At 42.3% G+C, this 15304-nt stretch overlaps 1 protein-coding gene and 1 long non-coding RNA gene across 2 annotated transcripts; both read right to left on the reverse strand.

The window, feature by feature from the left end:
* Positions 1-4888: 4888 nt before the first annotated feature.
* On the reverse strand, positions 4889-11700 carry snx27b (sorting nexin 27b). Its single transcript, XM_068760272.1, has 13 exons — positions 11360-11700; positions 8861-9092; positions 8554-8746; positions 8327-8391; positions 8143-8247; positions 7933-8011; positions 7325-7488; positions 7125-7214; positions 6604-6753; positions 6399-6527; positions 6109-6168; positions 5091-5142; positions 4889-4956 (listed from the first exon to the last, which is right to left on the reverse strand). The coding sequence occupies exons 1-13, from the start codon at positions 11698-11700 to the stop codon at positions 4889-4891; spliced, it is 1728 nt and encodes a 575-aa protein (XP_068616373.1).
* A 1584-nt stretch (positions 11701-13284) lies between these two features.
* LOC137917816 (uncharacterized) lies at positions 13285-14798 on the reverse strand. The gene is made up of 3 exons (XR_011106672.1): positions 14762-14798; positions 13801-13930; positions 13285-13697 (listed from the first exon to the last, which is right to left on the reverse strand). It is a non-coding gene; the product is annotated as an uncharacterized lncRNA (long non-coding RNA).
* Positions 14799-15304: the final 506 nt, after the last annotated feature.

Here is a 15304-nt window from a genome sequence, read left to right on the forward strand (position 1 = left end):
CTGACCAGAAACCAGAAAGATTTGAATGGGCAATTGCAGTTGAGGGATGATACAGATAAAAAAAAACTGCAGGAAGCACAATGGGGAAATATTTACAGTGAGCTGGAAAGAAAAGGACTAGGTAGATGCAGACTATGATTTAAACATTGCTGCGCTGTTCCATCATGCTATCATTTACTGTTTACTCTTTTTGCATTGGCTGTGGGTTTGTCCGTTTCTCCAAAATGGTGAAAGAATATTCTCATGCCTCAAAAAACTGACGTGAAACCTTCATTATAGCATCAAACGTCACTGTTTTTTGGTATATGGATGAAAGTTTGGATTAAATCATTTGAGATTTTCTTTTTTTCCCCCTGGTAAATAAATTATGTTATGGGATGGAACGACATTGGATGCATGATTGTTTTTGTTTGTTTTTTACCTTTTTGATGCTATCTTGACTGTAGCATGAAGATGCACTTTAGTAAAACGGGACAGGATGCAGAATATATTTCAAAACTTAAATTTTCTCTTTATTCTGTCCATTTATTATCAATAAAAACTCAATACAGAAGGGAGTCTGTAGTGACAAGTTTTTCCTTATAAAAGGTCAGTGTGATCAAAGTCTTTACACAGGTTTATGATGCTCGAGATCAAAATAATAATAATGTGCAATAATATATTTAAGATGAGAAGGTTGGATGAAGTTTTTGTTCTGTTTCTGAATATAAACCTTTGCAGTCACAACTAGAGGAAATATAGTTGTATAACTATTGTCTTTCTGTGTAAACAAAAGGTAAGAGTCGGGTTATAGAGAACAAGAGAGGACACAGAGGTCCTGTCGGTACATGGATGTACACCCCACAGCACTCACACTATTGGACACGCAAATAGCTATAAACCACACAACGCTAGCTTTGAATGTAAATCTTTCCTTACAAGTGGAGCATTGGACACTGTTGAATGCTTTGACATTCTGCTCTGTAAACACGTTAAAAAAATGGTCTTTTGTAATCTTTCCGCATCAAATGTTCGATTCTGTGCTTCTCCTGTGCCTAAGAAAACACAAAAATAGAGGCGAAGAGAAGAGGAGTCCCGGTGATGGCTAGGGTTTTGTCACGATGTTGAATGTCTGAGGTTAAAAACAGCAAAGCAAAGAGAAGATGGAGGCAATGATGTTCAGCAGTGAAGAGGGCAAGATAAAACAACCCTTAGAGAGAAGGAAGGAAGGGAGGGAGGGATGTAAAGGAGCGATGAGGGAGAGGATGCAGAATTAACGAGCACGATTAAAAAAGGGGGTTTTATGCTTGAGAGAAACAGGAGAAAGGAAAAATGTGCTGATAAAGCAAATAGGAATCGAAGTTTTTAACCGATTGCTCATTAATGAGAGAGGAAGAGGAAGAGAGGAGGAGGAGAAGAGCAAATCCCTCCTTTCTCCACTGGGATGCTGCTGCTCATTGTACTTAGACCAGCATGTAGGGGGTGACTGGCCAAACAGTGTGTAACATTACGTGAAGCGTTTTGGAAAACCTTCCAATGATGAGTAATATGAACTAATGAGCGCACTCTAACTCTAAGCATGTTTGTCCTCGAACCTTCAGCCCTGACACTATTCATTTGCTTTAATTTGCATTGCGTTCAAACAGGTCCGAGCACTCCTGGAACGATTCACTCGCCCATTCCAAAGTCCTACTCGGCTCTTTTTGTCGTTTCACTGGCAGGGCTGCTGCTCAACACAGCTGAGAGCTGCAATACAGCCGAGCCATAAATCTGCTCTGCTTCTACTCTGGCTTAGTCGTACACCTGTTAGCGGCTCACACAGAGTCGTAGGAAACAGAGATGCACGGCGCAGTCAGCAAGCAGCACTACTGCAACGCGGCTGCAGCTGCTGCTCAAATGCCACATCAGCAGATAAACATGAAGCAGCAACCACCAACCCACTCAGGCATCAAGTGGTAAAGTGGGGGACCCTGATGAAAACCTATAAAGCAATAACCACACATACTTCTGAAGCCCCATCTCTCTCACACACACACTTTACTGAGCTCTTCTGCAGAGCTGTCAGCTCTCCGTGTTTGCTTGTGTGGTAAAGGCAAGAAAGGGAGAGAATATAAAAATATGGAAGAAAATAAATATATAAGTTAACTGGAGGTGCCGTATTCAAATGACTCGATTTCTATAAAATGCCAGAATAGCCGATTTTTGACTTTCACGCTCATCTTGACTTGCATATCTCTGCAAAAAGAGGAGGAAACTGGAATAAATCCAGAGGAACACGAATAGCATGGGCAGAGTCTATACCTCATCAACCAGTTATACATTTTAAAACACACAAACCTCACATTTAGCAGCTTTGTTTCAGGAATATTGTGTTATTTATTTAAACTCTCCCCACCACTTGATCAAGGCGTGAATTAAAACCGATCGACACTGATCAAGTCCGACCACGTGCAAGATGTCTTCTAGGACATGACCCCCGTTTCCTTTACAAAATTCAGATGTTCAGAGACAATCCCATTATCCCAGTCATTAATGTGTGCAGGACACACACAGTGCAGATCAATGTAGGACAGCTACGTCAATGCCTGTTGGGTAATTGTCTCCCAGGTCTTATTAAAGGATGTTGGAGTTGGAGAGAAGAGGAGAGCAATGCAGGAGGGAGAAAGAAGGAAAGCATGTCGACAACGCTGGAGCGTGAGACGAAGCATAACGCCATCTCTACAAGATCTCCATATGATCCCTCAGAGGCTTGTGTTGGAACACTGCACACAAACGCACACATCTGCATCAATAAATCAGTTTATTTAAAAGAATATGTTACAATTTGTTGTATTAAGTGACGTAACCAAATACTTGCGTTTAAATTTTTACATTTCAACAGGTCACAGAATCTGAACGTTATCAATCTCCACTCTGTGTGGCTCTGAGAGCCGAATCATAGCAGGTGATAAAAACAGACATCGTATCTGAAATAAATAAGCTAAAGACACTGAAGTTTAGTCAGAGAGAGAGAGAGAAAGAAGGAGTGGAGAGCACACGCGAGGCATGTCAGACATGGTCCAATCAACACACAGACATCCTGGGACATGCATTAGGCATTTGAGATTGCACATTCAAGTTCAATTCAAGGCTCAACACTTTCAATGAAAGGCCATTTGTACCCCCACCAAGCTCCACTGAAGCAATTCATCACCCAGATTGGCTTTTGTGAACAGCAGCGTGATTATTATTATTAGCCTTATTAATGCTCTGAGTAAGTGCCCAATTTTTTTCATTTTAAATTGGATTTTGACAACTTAACCTGCTCGTAGATGACAAAAATAAAATAAAATAGTTGTAGCAGTACAATAATATTGAATATTTGGACTTACTGGTATCATATCTTAACCAGAAAGACTTTGTTCTTGGTCATTATAAGTTTAATTAAGCACAAAGTAGCCATATTATAATATAAATCACATTCTTATGGAAATCATGACATTTAAAAATAGCAACTAGCTCTAACTCAGCTTGAAAATACGAGTAGCAACTGAAGATGCAACTTCCAAAAACAAATACTTCAAAAAAGTATTGTGGCCGTCAACCCATTCGTTGCTCCTTCCACTACCTGGGCTCGGTTTGGGGACCATTTAGTTACTCTGTGTATTATTTCCTTATCGTGCAGGTTTCATGAGGCGCTGCACAGTCTTTAGTGAAGGTGCAGCTATTTTCATATCCATCAAGTTGATGATCAGCCATTTACTCCGGGAACTCATCCCCCCCCCCGGACAAATCTTGGATCAGGACCGTGTTTAAACGCTATCAGCCAATGATGGGCTGCAGCAAAACATTGTGCTGCTGTTGCAGATACAGGACTATTATAAATCTTGTGTGATTTCCAAGAAACAAATCACTGCTTGCAACAAAGCACAGGCAGAGAAGGACCCCTGCTGTCTTGTGTGGGTAATGTTCAAAAAGATACACACACACTGTATTACCGAGTCCAGTCAGCGCACCGCATAAATGCTGCTAGGCAACGGCCTAATGTTCACACAATGCTATTAATACTGACATGTTTAACACAAGTCTCTGGACAGATACAGTTTAATACATTGGTATGTTATTAATATTGTTTGTGGTCAGTCTGTCCAAACTAGATGTAAATGTAGAGCGTGGGACAACGAGACCGGTCAGCACGCCGTCTGCTTTCTAGCCTACAGCCCACATTTGTTAATACTGTTGGATAAAATGCAAAGTCTAAAGTTAATGTGTTCCTGCTCATGTCAAAACATCACCGTCTACTACAAAGTCTCTCTTTCACCCGCCACTAAACAATACTGATTGTTTTCTTTTGTGAATGCACATTAAATGGTAAACAGGTGTAATTGCATGAATGTGATTTAACAAGGTCATTGACTTAATTTGGAAGGGTCTCCTTGGGGTCAGCTTCCGAGTCTTTCGGAGGCCCGATGCGCCTTTGTTTAACATTTATAAATGCTTGTACACAAACTACTGGCCAAAGAGACAAAAATGACACTGCCGCTCTGCTAATCGGAAAGAGAAATGTCTTTGTGTGGACAAACTTCAGTATCACTGATCATGTGTACCCCCTCCCCACCAGATATAACAGCATTCACTTCCCCTTTATTGTCCGCTGAGTTCCACACTCACCTCCTCCTCATTAACAAGTCAGCTTGCATGAATACAAGTTCTGGAGACGCACTTCCTTTTTGACAGAACTCTGCTCCATGTTTGATCATGATGTGGTGGATTCGAGAGTTCTGTAGCTTGTCATCCATCAGCTCATTGGATTGTTGGTTTCAATGTATGTATGCGGCGTAGCCTCTCAAGTTATAGCTCATTGTGTATAAATGATGACCATGGTTAATAGACGAGGTCGGGCCGAACTGAGGCAGACAATGGTGTCCAGTTAAGAGGTGAAGATCTCCCTTCCTAAGTGCCTCCATCCCTTCTGTGCCTCAGCAGCTGGAAAATATTCTGAAACAAAAACAGCAATCAAAACCCAAGAAGCAGCAAATCAGAGCCGTGGAAAGAAAGAAAAAAAAAAACCATGTTATTACTGGAGCATGGGCTGGACAGAGGCAGGCAAAGCCTTACCTTGCCACACATACCATCTTTATTACTGCAGTTCTTATTGTCTTTGTCTGTAGACTCCTCTTCTACCTGAGGAAACACACACACACACACACACCGCAGTAAGAGTAGAGCACAGAAAAACTGTCTTTTGACAGAGTGAGTCCATTACCGTATTGGCCCGAATATAACACGATGTTTTTTGCATTGAAATTAGGCTGAAAAAGTTGGGTCGTGTTATATTCGCGGTCTAGACATTATACCCATTCTGAACGCTAGATGGCGCCAGATACCGTTACAACGAATGGTGAACTGAACTCTCCAGGCTAAAGCAAACGCCTATCATTATTTTATTGCGATGTTTTTCCTTATTCATATGTTGTGAGATGTGTCTGTGTGTGTGTGTGTGTGTGTGTGCGTGTGTCCAGCTGGGGCCTGTCCCACTGGAGCGAGCGAGTGTGTGAGAGAGAAAGAGAGAGAGCGCAACTAGGAGACAGAGGTATGCGAGCAATAGGAGGAAACTGAGTTTTGTTTAACAGTGCAAGTAAAATAAAGCAGCTTCAGTGATTCAGCACGTCTGGCCGGCGTCCATCTTGTGTTGCTGCGCTTCAGCCTTTGTCCCCAGCGTGGTCTGGAAGTTAACCCCGGAGGCGCTGGAGAACAACGATCTCCCCAGTTAGACTTCACTTTGATGGTTCATGCAGTTATTGCAATTTTGTTGTTTTATCACAGTAGATTGGTTTATTTACATTTTAAAAACCAGAAGACATTCATTTACAAATGTGATTGCACTTTAGTTCACATATTTAAATGTTCAGATATTAAGATGTGAGACAGTTTTTGCATGATTTGAATGTGGCAAAATAACATGCTTTTTCTCTCGAATTTATTGTTATAATCATTTGTTTCAGATGTACTGTAATTATTTTCTGTATAAAAACTGAAATTGGTGTTCAAAAAGTATTTTCTCAAACTTGAGTCTTGAAAAAGAGGGGGTCGCATTATATCCGGGGTCGTGTTATAATCGGGCCAATCCGGTATTAGACGGGTTCTTACCTCCTTCCTCCATTTCAGCTCACAGAAGACCCTCTCGAAGCACTCGTGCATGTAGTTAAACTGAACGTCCAAAGCAATTAGCAAGAAAGAGAATGGATTCAGACAGTGATTTTATAAATGACTGATATGATTAGCATATTGTCATTCAAATAGTTCAATATTTTACAGGAAGCACCAGGTTTCTGGCAGTGACACCCCCATCAATACCACTCGCATATACGGACTTACCCAAAATGTTAGCAAAAAGGCAGGATCAAGTAGAATAAGACATAAATATATACGATACTCACATAGGGTGTGAATATCTTGACCCAGCGTGGTTTCTTTTCTCCTCTTGCGTATTCAAAGCAGAAGGCCATTCCCTCTTCATCCGTGTCCCACCGCTGCATCTCAGCCCAGTCAAACGCAATCACCTGGTTCTGGAGCAACGGCGACACTTTATTACACCGATTCCACGACAATATAAACAATAATAGGTTCGCTCGAACCGCTTGCCTCCAGCGTTCCTTCCTCGGTACAGGCATGCAGCTTGAAGTGCTGAATGCTGACGGCTGTGATGACATGGCCTTTACGCCGGGAGTCGCAGGAACAGTGAGGGAACAGAATCTCATTGTAGCCCTCGCAACCCCTCAACAAGCTCATGTACTAAGAGAGAGAGAGACACAAAGGAGAATGCATTTCTGGAACTATCTGAAGCGAGAATGCTGGCCTCTTATGATGTTTAACCGTATCTAAACTTTAGATATCGTCTGTCGCCCAGATGAGTTGAGAGAAAAAAGTCTGGGTATTCAAGTTTAAACTCAAAACGAAGGGTAAATTTATGATGTTTTCAAACTCAAACCTTTTTCATTTAATGCACATTCCCAACCTTCAAAGCTGAACACTTACTGTTTGTTTTCCACAGTGTAAAGTGGCTGAGCGGGTTGGAGAGGCGATGACAACTTTACCCCACTGCCTGTGTAATTTATGAAGGGTGGCAGAGCTTCTAGAACTGCATCTCTATCTGAGAGACTGACCGTAGACACTTTCTTCTGCTCCGCCAGCTTTTCCAGCTGGTAGGATTGCTGCTCTGCTTTGATGAAACCGTTCTTCACATCATCCACGGCCTGCAAAGACAAGGGATCATTACGGAACGCTTGCTTAGTCAAGCACACACCATCTACTAACAAAACACACACACACCGCTGAGAAAGACAGACACACAACATGCACACACCTGGTGAAAGAAGTAGTTGATAGCTAGCTGGTTGTCATTGAGAAGAATCTCTTCTTCAGTTGTGAAGAGCCATTTGCGCAGGGTCAGGCAGGTCCCTGGGATGGCTGAGGTGTAATTCTGGACATAGAGTTTATGGGGGAATTCGTTGGGGGCAAGCTTACGCACTGAGGACGGACAAAAGAGGGGACAAAGAAGGAAAGAGGGCGATATTATACTCGCGTACAGTGACGAAAATGTAATATTCTATTTTGTTCTTTTTTTATATCTCTGATATTTCTGCAAGTTTAATACACAATAGTGTTCAGGGCACTTCCACAGCTGGGGCACACTGTTTTAATGTTTGTAATAATAATAATAATAATAATAAAAAATATAAATAAATAAATGGATAATAGTTGCCCAGTGGCGTAACATTATTAGTTGTTCATGCTTATGACTGTTTGGTTGATTAATGTTAAAAACGCAACGTGGCCGAAAGTGAAAAAGAGACCCGGAAATCCACATCTCTACTTGGTTCTACATCTATTTTTGTTCCTTGGCTCAAGATGGAAAACATTTCCAGCCTAGAAAACAAGCATACACAAACTCAACCCCGTGTACTCACTAACCAAAGGTGTGGTTGATGACCTCAAACAGAGCAAAGTAGCTGGCTGTTACTCTGTCCATCCCGAGCTTCGTAACCGCCGCCTGCAAGGGAGGCAAAGAACGACTGACGGTCAGCAAAAGAGAAAGCGGGGAAACCCCCCCGGTGAGATGAGAATAATGAGGTCATGATTATGGTAATTATTACCACCACACAGTCCTCTGAACACACTTACCTGATACACCTGGTCTGTCGTGGCATTTTTTCGAACTCTGACCGCGAGCGTGGTTTTATCGGGCACGGCTATTCTCAGCTCCACGTCTGACACGCCGTTGAAGTTCTAGGTCATGAGAATAAGACATGAGCGAGGTGGTGGCTCTCGGGCAAGGTGACACGCTCGTAGGTTTCAACCCCTTTACCTCATCGGCTTCTGAAAGGAACTCCTGCATGAGGTCACTTTCTCCAATCACACGTACAGAGCACACTGCAAAGGGAAACAATTCTTTTTAGTGACAGCACATACATGTGAAACAACAGGGGTGTTGCAGGACATTATTAGACCTAATAAACAGAGTACGAGACCCGAATATCTATATTTACACATACCGGTACGTAGGATTACGACACCTCATTCTCTCACACCGACCTTTCTCCAGGTATTCTTCGAGGCCTCTGCGTCGCGCGTCCAGCTGCTGCTCCGACAGAGAGAAGGGCCATTTCCCAGGCAGCTTGGGGAATATGAAGTTGCCGAAGTCCCTCTTCAGGTTTTGGTGGAGGATCACAAACTCACGGTAACGCTTGGAACACAGCTGCCTGCCTGCCATGCACACATTATACACCTGCGAGTGGAGAGTGTATGCAGAGATAGATGAAACCCAAGCTCACATGATCAATCACGCTTTCCCAAACCCAGTCGGCACATTAGTGTGTTGATCGCTGCAGCGCACACCCACCACAAACTTCTCCTGACCGAGTTCAGTGTGTTTGTAACTTGGTACAGATATGGGGACAGCCTGCTTATCGGAGTAGTCGTAGCAGGACTGGGCTGAGACATCATCTCCGGGATCCAGGCAGTCGCTCTCCTGTGGTGGGACAGACAGCACGGCCAACACCAGCTCCTTGTCTCCAGCCCGGATCAGGTCCACCACCTGCTTGTGGGTGGCTCCCTCTACATTAACACCATTACTGTTGAGAGAGAGAGAGAGAGAGAGAGACAAAGCTGAATGCCGGGCGAGGGGAACGATTTCACTTTAATCCATGTAGAGAACTTCAACAGACACTATGGTGAGTGAAATACAGATGCATTTTCTTTATATCGTTTTTTTCCCATTGCACGTTCACGTAGGTTTGTGCTGGTCCAAATTACAATGAAAAGTATTCTTATTCCTGGATATACAAAAAAAACAACAACAACAACAGAAAACAATCAAATATTGTATCTCAAAATGACAAACGGCAACATTAAAATGACCGTAGATTAGAGCCGACACAAATTTATAGACTTGATACATGAATGAAAGCCGACTGAGTAAAATGGTGACATTTTTTAAAACAATTTAAAATTCAGCCTCTCAAGAAGACCTCGCTGCCTTATAGTACGAGTCAGAGGCAGGACATGAGTGGTATTAATTACCACATCATGACTCGGATACAATCCAGCACGGAATAATTCACACACATAAACTTTGTATATGATGTTAATCCTACTTTCAATATGATGCTCAGAGCATTGACACTTTATTGACAAAGATTTCTAAGTCGTATCAGGACAGACGCACAACTATTTTCTCATTTCCTCCTCAGGAAGTGTTCAATATACACTGCATACAACAACAACAACAACAACAACAAGGCCAACGGTGCAAGGACATGAATAAATCGAAGGGTGGAAAAGAGAGAAACTTGATGTAAATAATACGAAGAATCCAAATAAACGTAGTCATTAATTCAACGTAAATCATGTAAAAGGAAAAGTGTTTGTTTTAAATAAACCCCTATGGTTTTAAAAATAGAATCAAAGAATTAAATTTAATAAATGTGACAATATTGTTCTGCATATAAGAAATAAACAACATCCGATAGGATCTGCCACGCAAAACACCGACTCAGCACTTGGGCAGCTCGCTCATTGCATCAGCGCCGTAACCGTACAATAAGCACGTGATGGAGCAGCCTTTGCACTGCCAGCAGGCCTTTTTTCCATGAGTCATAATATCCTCAGTTCCTTTATACTTCATGGTGATCATTTATATTACTGCTGAAAGTGTAGAGTTTAGTATTTTGCACTCTGTGCACGCAGAAACTCGTGCATTACACACACACACACCATAAAGAAGGACCTTCAAAGAAAAGAAAAAACGTTTTCAACATTAATATATTATTCAGCATCCAAGCCTCGGGAGACGGTGTTTGTAAATGTAGGAGTATTGATCGCGTGGAGGACAAGAGAGGCTCGAACACTGCAGCTAGGATGCAGCCGCTACACTCCGTGTTTACGGATATATTGGGTACATAATTATGGTTCAACGGCAACACGAAAAGTCTGTGTTGAAATCTCGTACCTTCAGCTAAATACGGCAACTAGTCGTATTTAGACTCTGATCCCTCCCCCAAAGGTGGTTAGTAACGGTCCCTGTATTTAGAGCAAGGAATGAGAATGCATCACTCGTTCAAAGGTTTTACTTTATATTCCATCTGACGCAGAGGAAATAAAAGAGGAAACGCATATACATACATACATCCATGTTTGCACACAAGCACACAAACGGGTCAGCAACCTGCCAGGTACCGCAGGCCATCCGAAAGCAAGACGCAAAAAGTCAACCAATGAAACGCTGACTTTAAGGCAACAAGCCAATCAGAACTGAACTGATGGCATCGCTCTGTGAGCATCGTCTCATCCGTTCATCCACAAAGCCAGACGGATGCTGAGCTGCATGCAGCGTGCTCCGCTCCATAGCAACAGAGCCTAACAGGAGCAAGCGGCGGGTCGGCAGACATGGCAACAAATCGATCGTCCCTGAAAGATAAATCACCAAACGCATTGATGAAGATGAGAAGAATTGATTTGCTTTAACCTCTTGTGTTACTTTGGCCCAAACAAGCCACAGTTTAATTTGGTCTTTGAAATATATATATATATATAGAGAGAGAGAGATTAGATGTGAAAAGAGTGCTAGAGCTGAGTGGAGAACATTTGGCGGTGGATGTGAGAGCTTTCGGTGTGACAAGAATTCCTAATGATCCCTGGAGCTCTTCTCCCACAGACACTCCTTTCACAAGGACGGACGTCTTTATTCTGCCCCGCAAGACGCACGCACGCGCACGCACGCACCTACCTACCTACACACACACACACACACCTACAGACACTCGCTTTCATTGTCACCGCAAAGCTTTATGATATTCCAACACTCCTCTGTGGCAAGCAGCGACGACAGAAAGCTACTTACACCTCGAGAATCCGGTCCCCCTTGGAAATGCCGGCTCTGTCGGCGGCGCCTCCCGGTAGAACGGCGCTGACGTGCTGCAGCGGCGCGTACAGCTCCCCGTTAATGCTCCGGAGTTGCCCACCTTCGCTGACTTGCCCCCGCACGTTGAACCCGTATCCGGAGTCGGACTTCACGATTCGGACGAGCCGTGGGCCCGAAGTGACGCTGACGGCGGAGGTTGCAGTCTGACACCCGCCGTCGGTGTCCGGTGTTATGTCGCCGCTACCGGAGCCGGTGCGAGAGACAGAGCGAGGCAACGGAGGGACCATTGGACAAACTCCTTGTCCCCCGACATCCGCCATTTTTCTACACTATTAGCAGCACCATCCACTGCAATTCAGCGAGCAAATGCCTCGTCAAACAAACATTAGCGGATTGGTAGCAGCAGGCTAAGGAGCTTTGCTAGCTAACTGACGGAGATGAACGGAAAAGGACGACAACACCCGACGACGCACGAGTCCGCCCCGGGATTTCGTTCCATGTCGGTCGCGTTGCACTCGGGATTATAAATAAAACAGGCTTTTTGTTTCCTGATTTAATTATGAACTGATCTTTTATTTTATTTTTTTAAATAAAGTTTTTCATTGTTCTATATTTAGGAGTAGAAAATTGTTTGGTTGTGACTTTCAAAGTTGGAAACAGTATTTGGTTTCGACTAATCAGAACAAAATAAGATTAAGATTAGTTTGTATTGCCATTGTATGTTTAACATTTTTCACACTGCAAACACACAACGAAATTCACCCTAGTTACACCCTAGTACAAGGGCCCCTTGAAACAACCACACACACATGCAAGGCGCCACCATGCCTTGCTCAAGGGCACTGCGGCAGTGCTCTGAGGGTAAAACTGGCCCCTCTCCAGCTACCAGCACACGCTCCTCATTTCATCTGGGCTGGGACTTGAACCGGCGAACCGGTGGACTTGTCCGCTTCCCAGCACAATGCCCATATTAATATTAATATTATATAAAAAAGTATCATGGCAGAAAGTAGTTTGACATCACGGATGCTAACATATAATTAAATTATGATGCACTGCAAGCCTAAAGACACAGAATAAAAACACAAGCAAACAGATAGGGGACATTTCACTTGTGCAAATGAAATACTACAGGGATTTTTCAATGTTTTGTGCATGCACAGATGTGTATATGTATAAATAGGGGGTATTGCACATGTGGAATGATAAATGTTACATAGTACACAAACCTAAAATGGAGACTATGCAGCTGTGTGACTCCACATCTGGCGGATGGAGGGGCTGGAGTGGTGGTTACAGATGAACATTGGAAGATGGGTGCACAGAAGAGGAGTTTAGTTGCTTCTGACTTCACTTGGCTGGGGTTGCAGCTCTCTCTCGCCCTCTCTCTCTCCATAAGTTTGTTATAAGTGCAGATCACAAGGACGTATCATGTAGTCCGTGATCTCTTGTCGGGCACAGTTGTTAAGTGTATTATTCGCAACATGTCTCAGTCATGCGTGTAAATAACAAAGAACAACAACAAAGAATCAGCTGGACTTGTTCAAGTTTGATTGAAGACGTTTCACCTCTCATCCAAGAGGCTTCTTCAGTTCTAAATAACTCATCCATTTTAATTGAGGGTGTTTCCCACTGTGCAAGTGGGCAGGCCAGCCTCATTAGACACTGTTTGTTTATCTCTGTGCTGCTCTCTTTTGTGTGTGTGTGGTACGATATCAGTGACATGGTAGTGAATATTTAATTATGGTGCTGCTCCTTGAGCGATGAGCTATTACACTGCTAAAATAAAACTGTATATGACTAAAGCAGCTGAGTGGGAATGCAGCAGAGAGGGTTACAGCCAGGCCTGAGTTTCACATTTCTAAATCACTTAAAACATTATAAAATCAGACGGCATTCATGTTTCTTTCTTTATTAGTCACCTCTGGCATTGAAATTCATTGATACACACTCAAAGTCCGAACATTGTACTTCTCAGAAAGCATGACTGTATATGGTATACATCTGGCGGTCGGAGTTTTTTAATCTTATCTTCTAATTCTTTAAAAGACAAAGTTCAACGGACATTTAGCTTTAAAGATTATTTGTGATCGCCATGCACTTGAATGTTGCAGGTATTGCAGAACTTTCTTTTTTTGTCTCTAAATTAGTTCAAATTAAACAAGGCAATAAAATTCTGAGCCAAAGGTGTCCAAGGACTTCAGCTCATTACGCATAATGTTACGACAAACAGGACAAACTCCTTGAAGTCAACGTGACCGTCTTTGTCAGAGTCCAGCATCTTGAAGAAATTATCCACATCCTCCGTTTTTGTGGTCTTAACAGAAGAAGATTTTGTAAACAGATTTTAAAACATCAGAAATGTGTATACTGGAATTCACAGCTCTATTTTAGTATTGTGTCAAAGCATTTCTACATACATTGAACTCATTGGAGAGCAGTGAGGTAAGTTCCGCCTTGGTCATAGTGCATGCATTTCCATCTTGACTTGCATACTCATGAAAGATCAATTTGAGGGCTGCAACTGCTTCCGCGAGCCTTGGCATTGTGCTGGAACACACATTGGAAGAAAAATATTGCTGCGTGTGTGTGTGCGTGCTACAATGTTCACATGGTAAAGCATGATACACTCCCTTGTTTGCTTTATGGATAGAGCTGATTCAATGTTGACTTAACGTTTCTCTTCTATTTTATTCTACTGCTTTTCCAGTGTTCTTTAAAAAAAAAATAGACCTGATTAAATATTTGAGATGTGACAAAATAGCACATTTACTAAAACAATATCAAAACACTGCTTTTGACTCCCTCGTTTTAGTTCACTCGTACTGCCTTGCACATTATTATTATTATCATTTTAGTCTTATTATTTCCAAACAGAATCATTGAAAACCTTTATTTATAGTTCGCCAAATTTTTTTTTTTCAGTTCTCCTTAACATTCATCCATTCATTTTCCAACCGCTTTGTCCGGCACCAGGTCGCGGGTCATGCTGGAGCCTATCTCAGCAGTCATTGGGCAAGAGGCGGGGTACACCCTGGACAAGCCGCCAGTTTATCGCAGGGCAACACAAAGACAGACAATCAGCCATACACACTTACTCACCCACGGGCAATTTAGTGCAACCAATTCACCTAAGCTGAATGTTTTTGGTGGTGGGAGGAAGCCGGAGAACCCAGAGAGAACATGAAAGGCCCCAAGTCGGATTCGAACCACGACCTGCGCTCCCTAACATTATATCCATATTATAATTATTATAATCTTACAATATAGTAATATAATATTGATATACTATTTGATTAATATTAATCAAAAGATGAAAAGTTTAATAATGAATTCAGAATAAAATAAAATAAACGACCTCAAATTATATTTTACTCTTACCAAAATTGTGTGATGATCCAGATAGTTGAAGCAAAAGATTACAGAATGGGAGTAAAGACCATGTCACAACCCTTTTAAAATCCTGGTAGGCACACCCTTTTTCCAAGCCTCCACCCAACTATCCTGTAGAGTTCTTCCCTGCGTCTCTCCGCTCCTTCAGTTCTTTATGAACTATCAAAAAGCTCATTTCCATCCTTCATGATGGCTATTACCTCCAGCAGTGTTCTGTTTGCTTACAGAACTAGACAAATACTATGAAGCAGAATTTGATGAAATAGTGTTGTCAGGAATTATTTGAGTGTGTATGTTTGTAAACATATTAAAACAAATATTTAAGTGGTATTTTGTAGATTACTCAAGTCAATTTTAAAAATAGTGGGAATATACTAAAGTTATATCTAGGCACTTTCGCGGGAGAGCAGATCTTTACTGGCTCTTTATTCCAAAGACCCAACAATCCCTCATGATTACTTGGTGACATTGGTGACAAAAAAACTTAAATGTAGAGATGGTGTCAACCTCATAGGCGAGGAGCCTGAAAAT

The sequence above is a fragment of the Brachionichthys hirsutus genome, chromosome 3 (assembly GCF_040956055.1).
Source record: "Brachionichthys hirsutus isolate HB-005 chromosome 3, CSIRO-AGI_Bhir_v1, whole genome shotgun sequence".
NCBI lineage: Eukaryota > Metazoa > Chordata > Actinopteri > Lophiiformes > Brachionichthyidae > Brachionichthys > Brachionichthys hirsutus.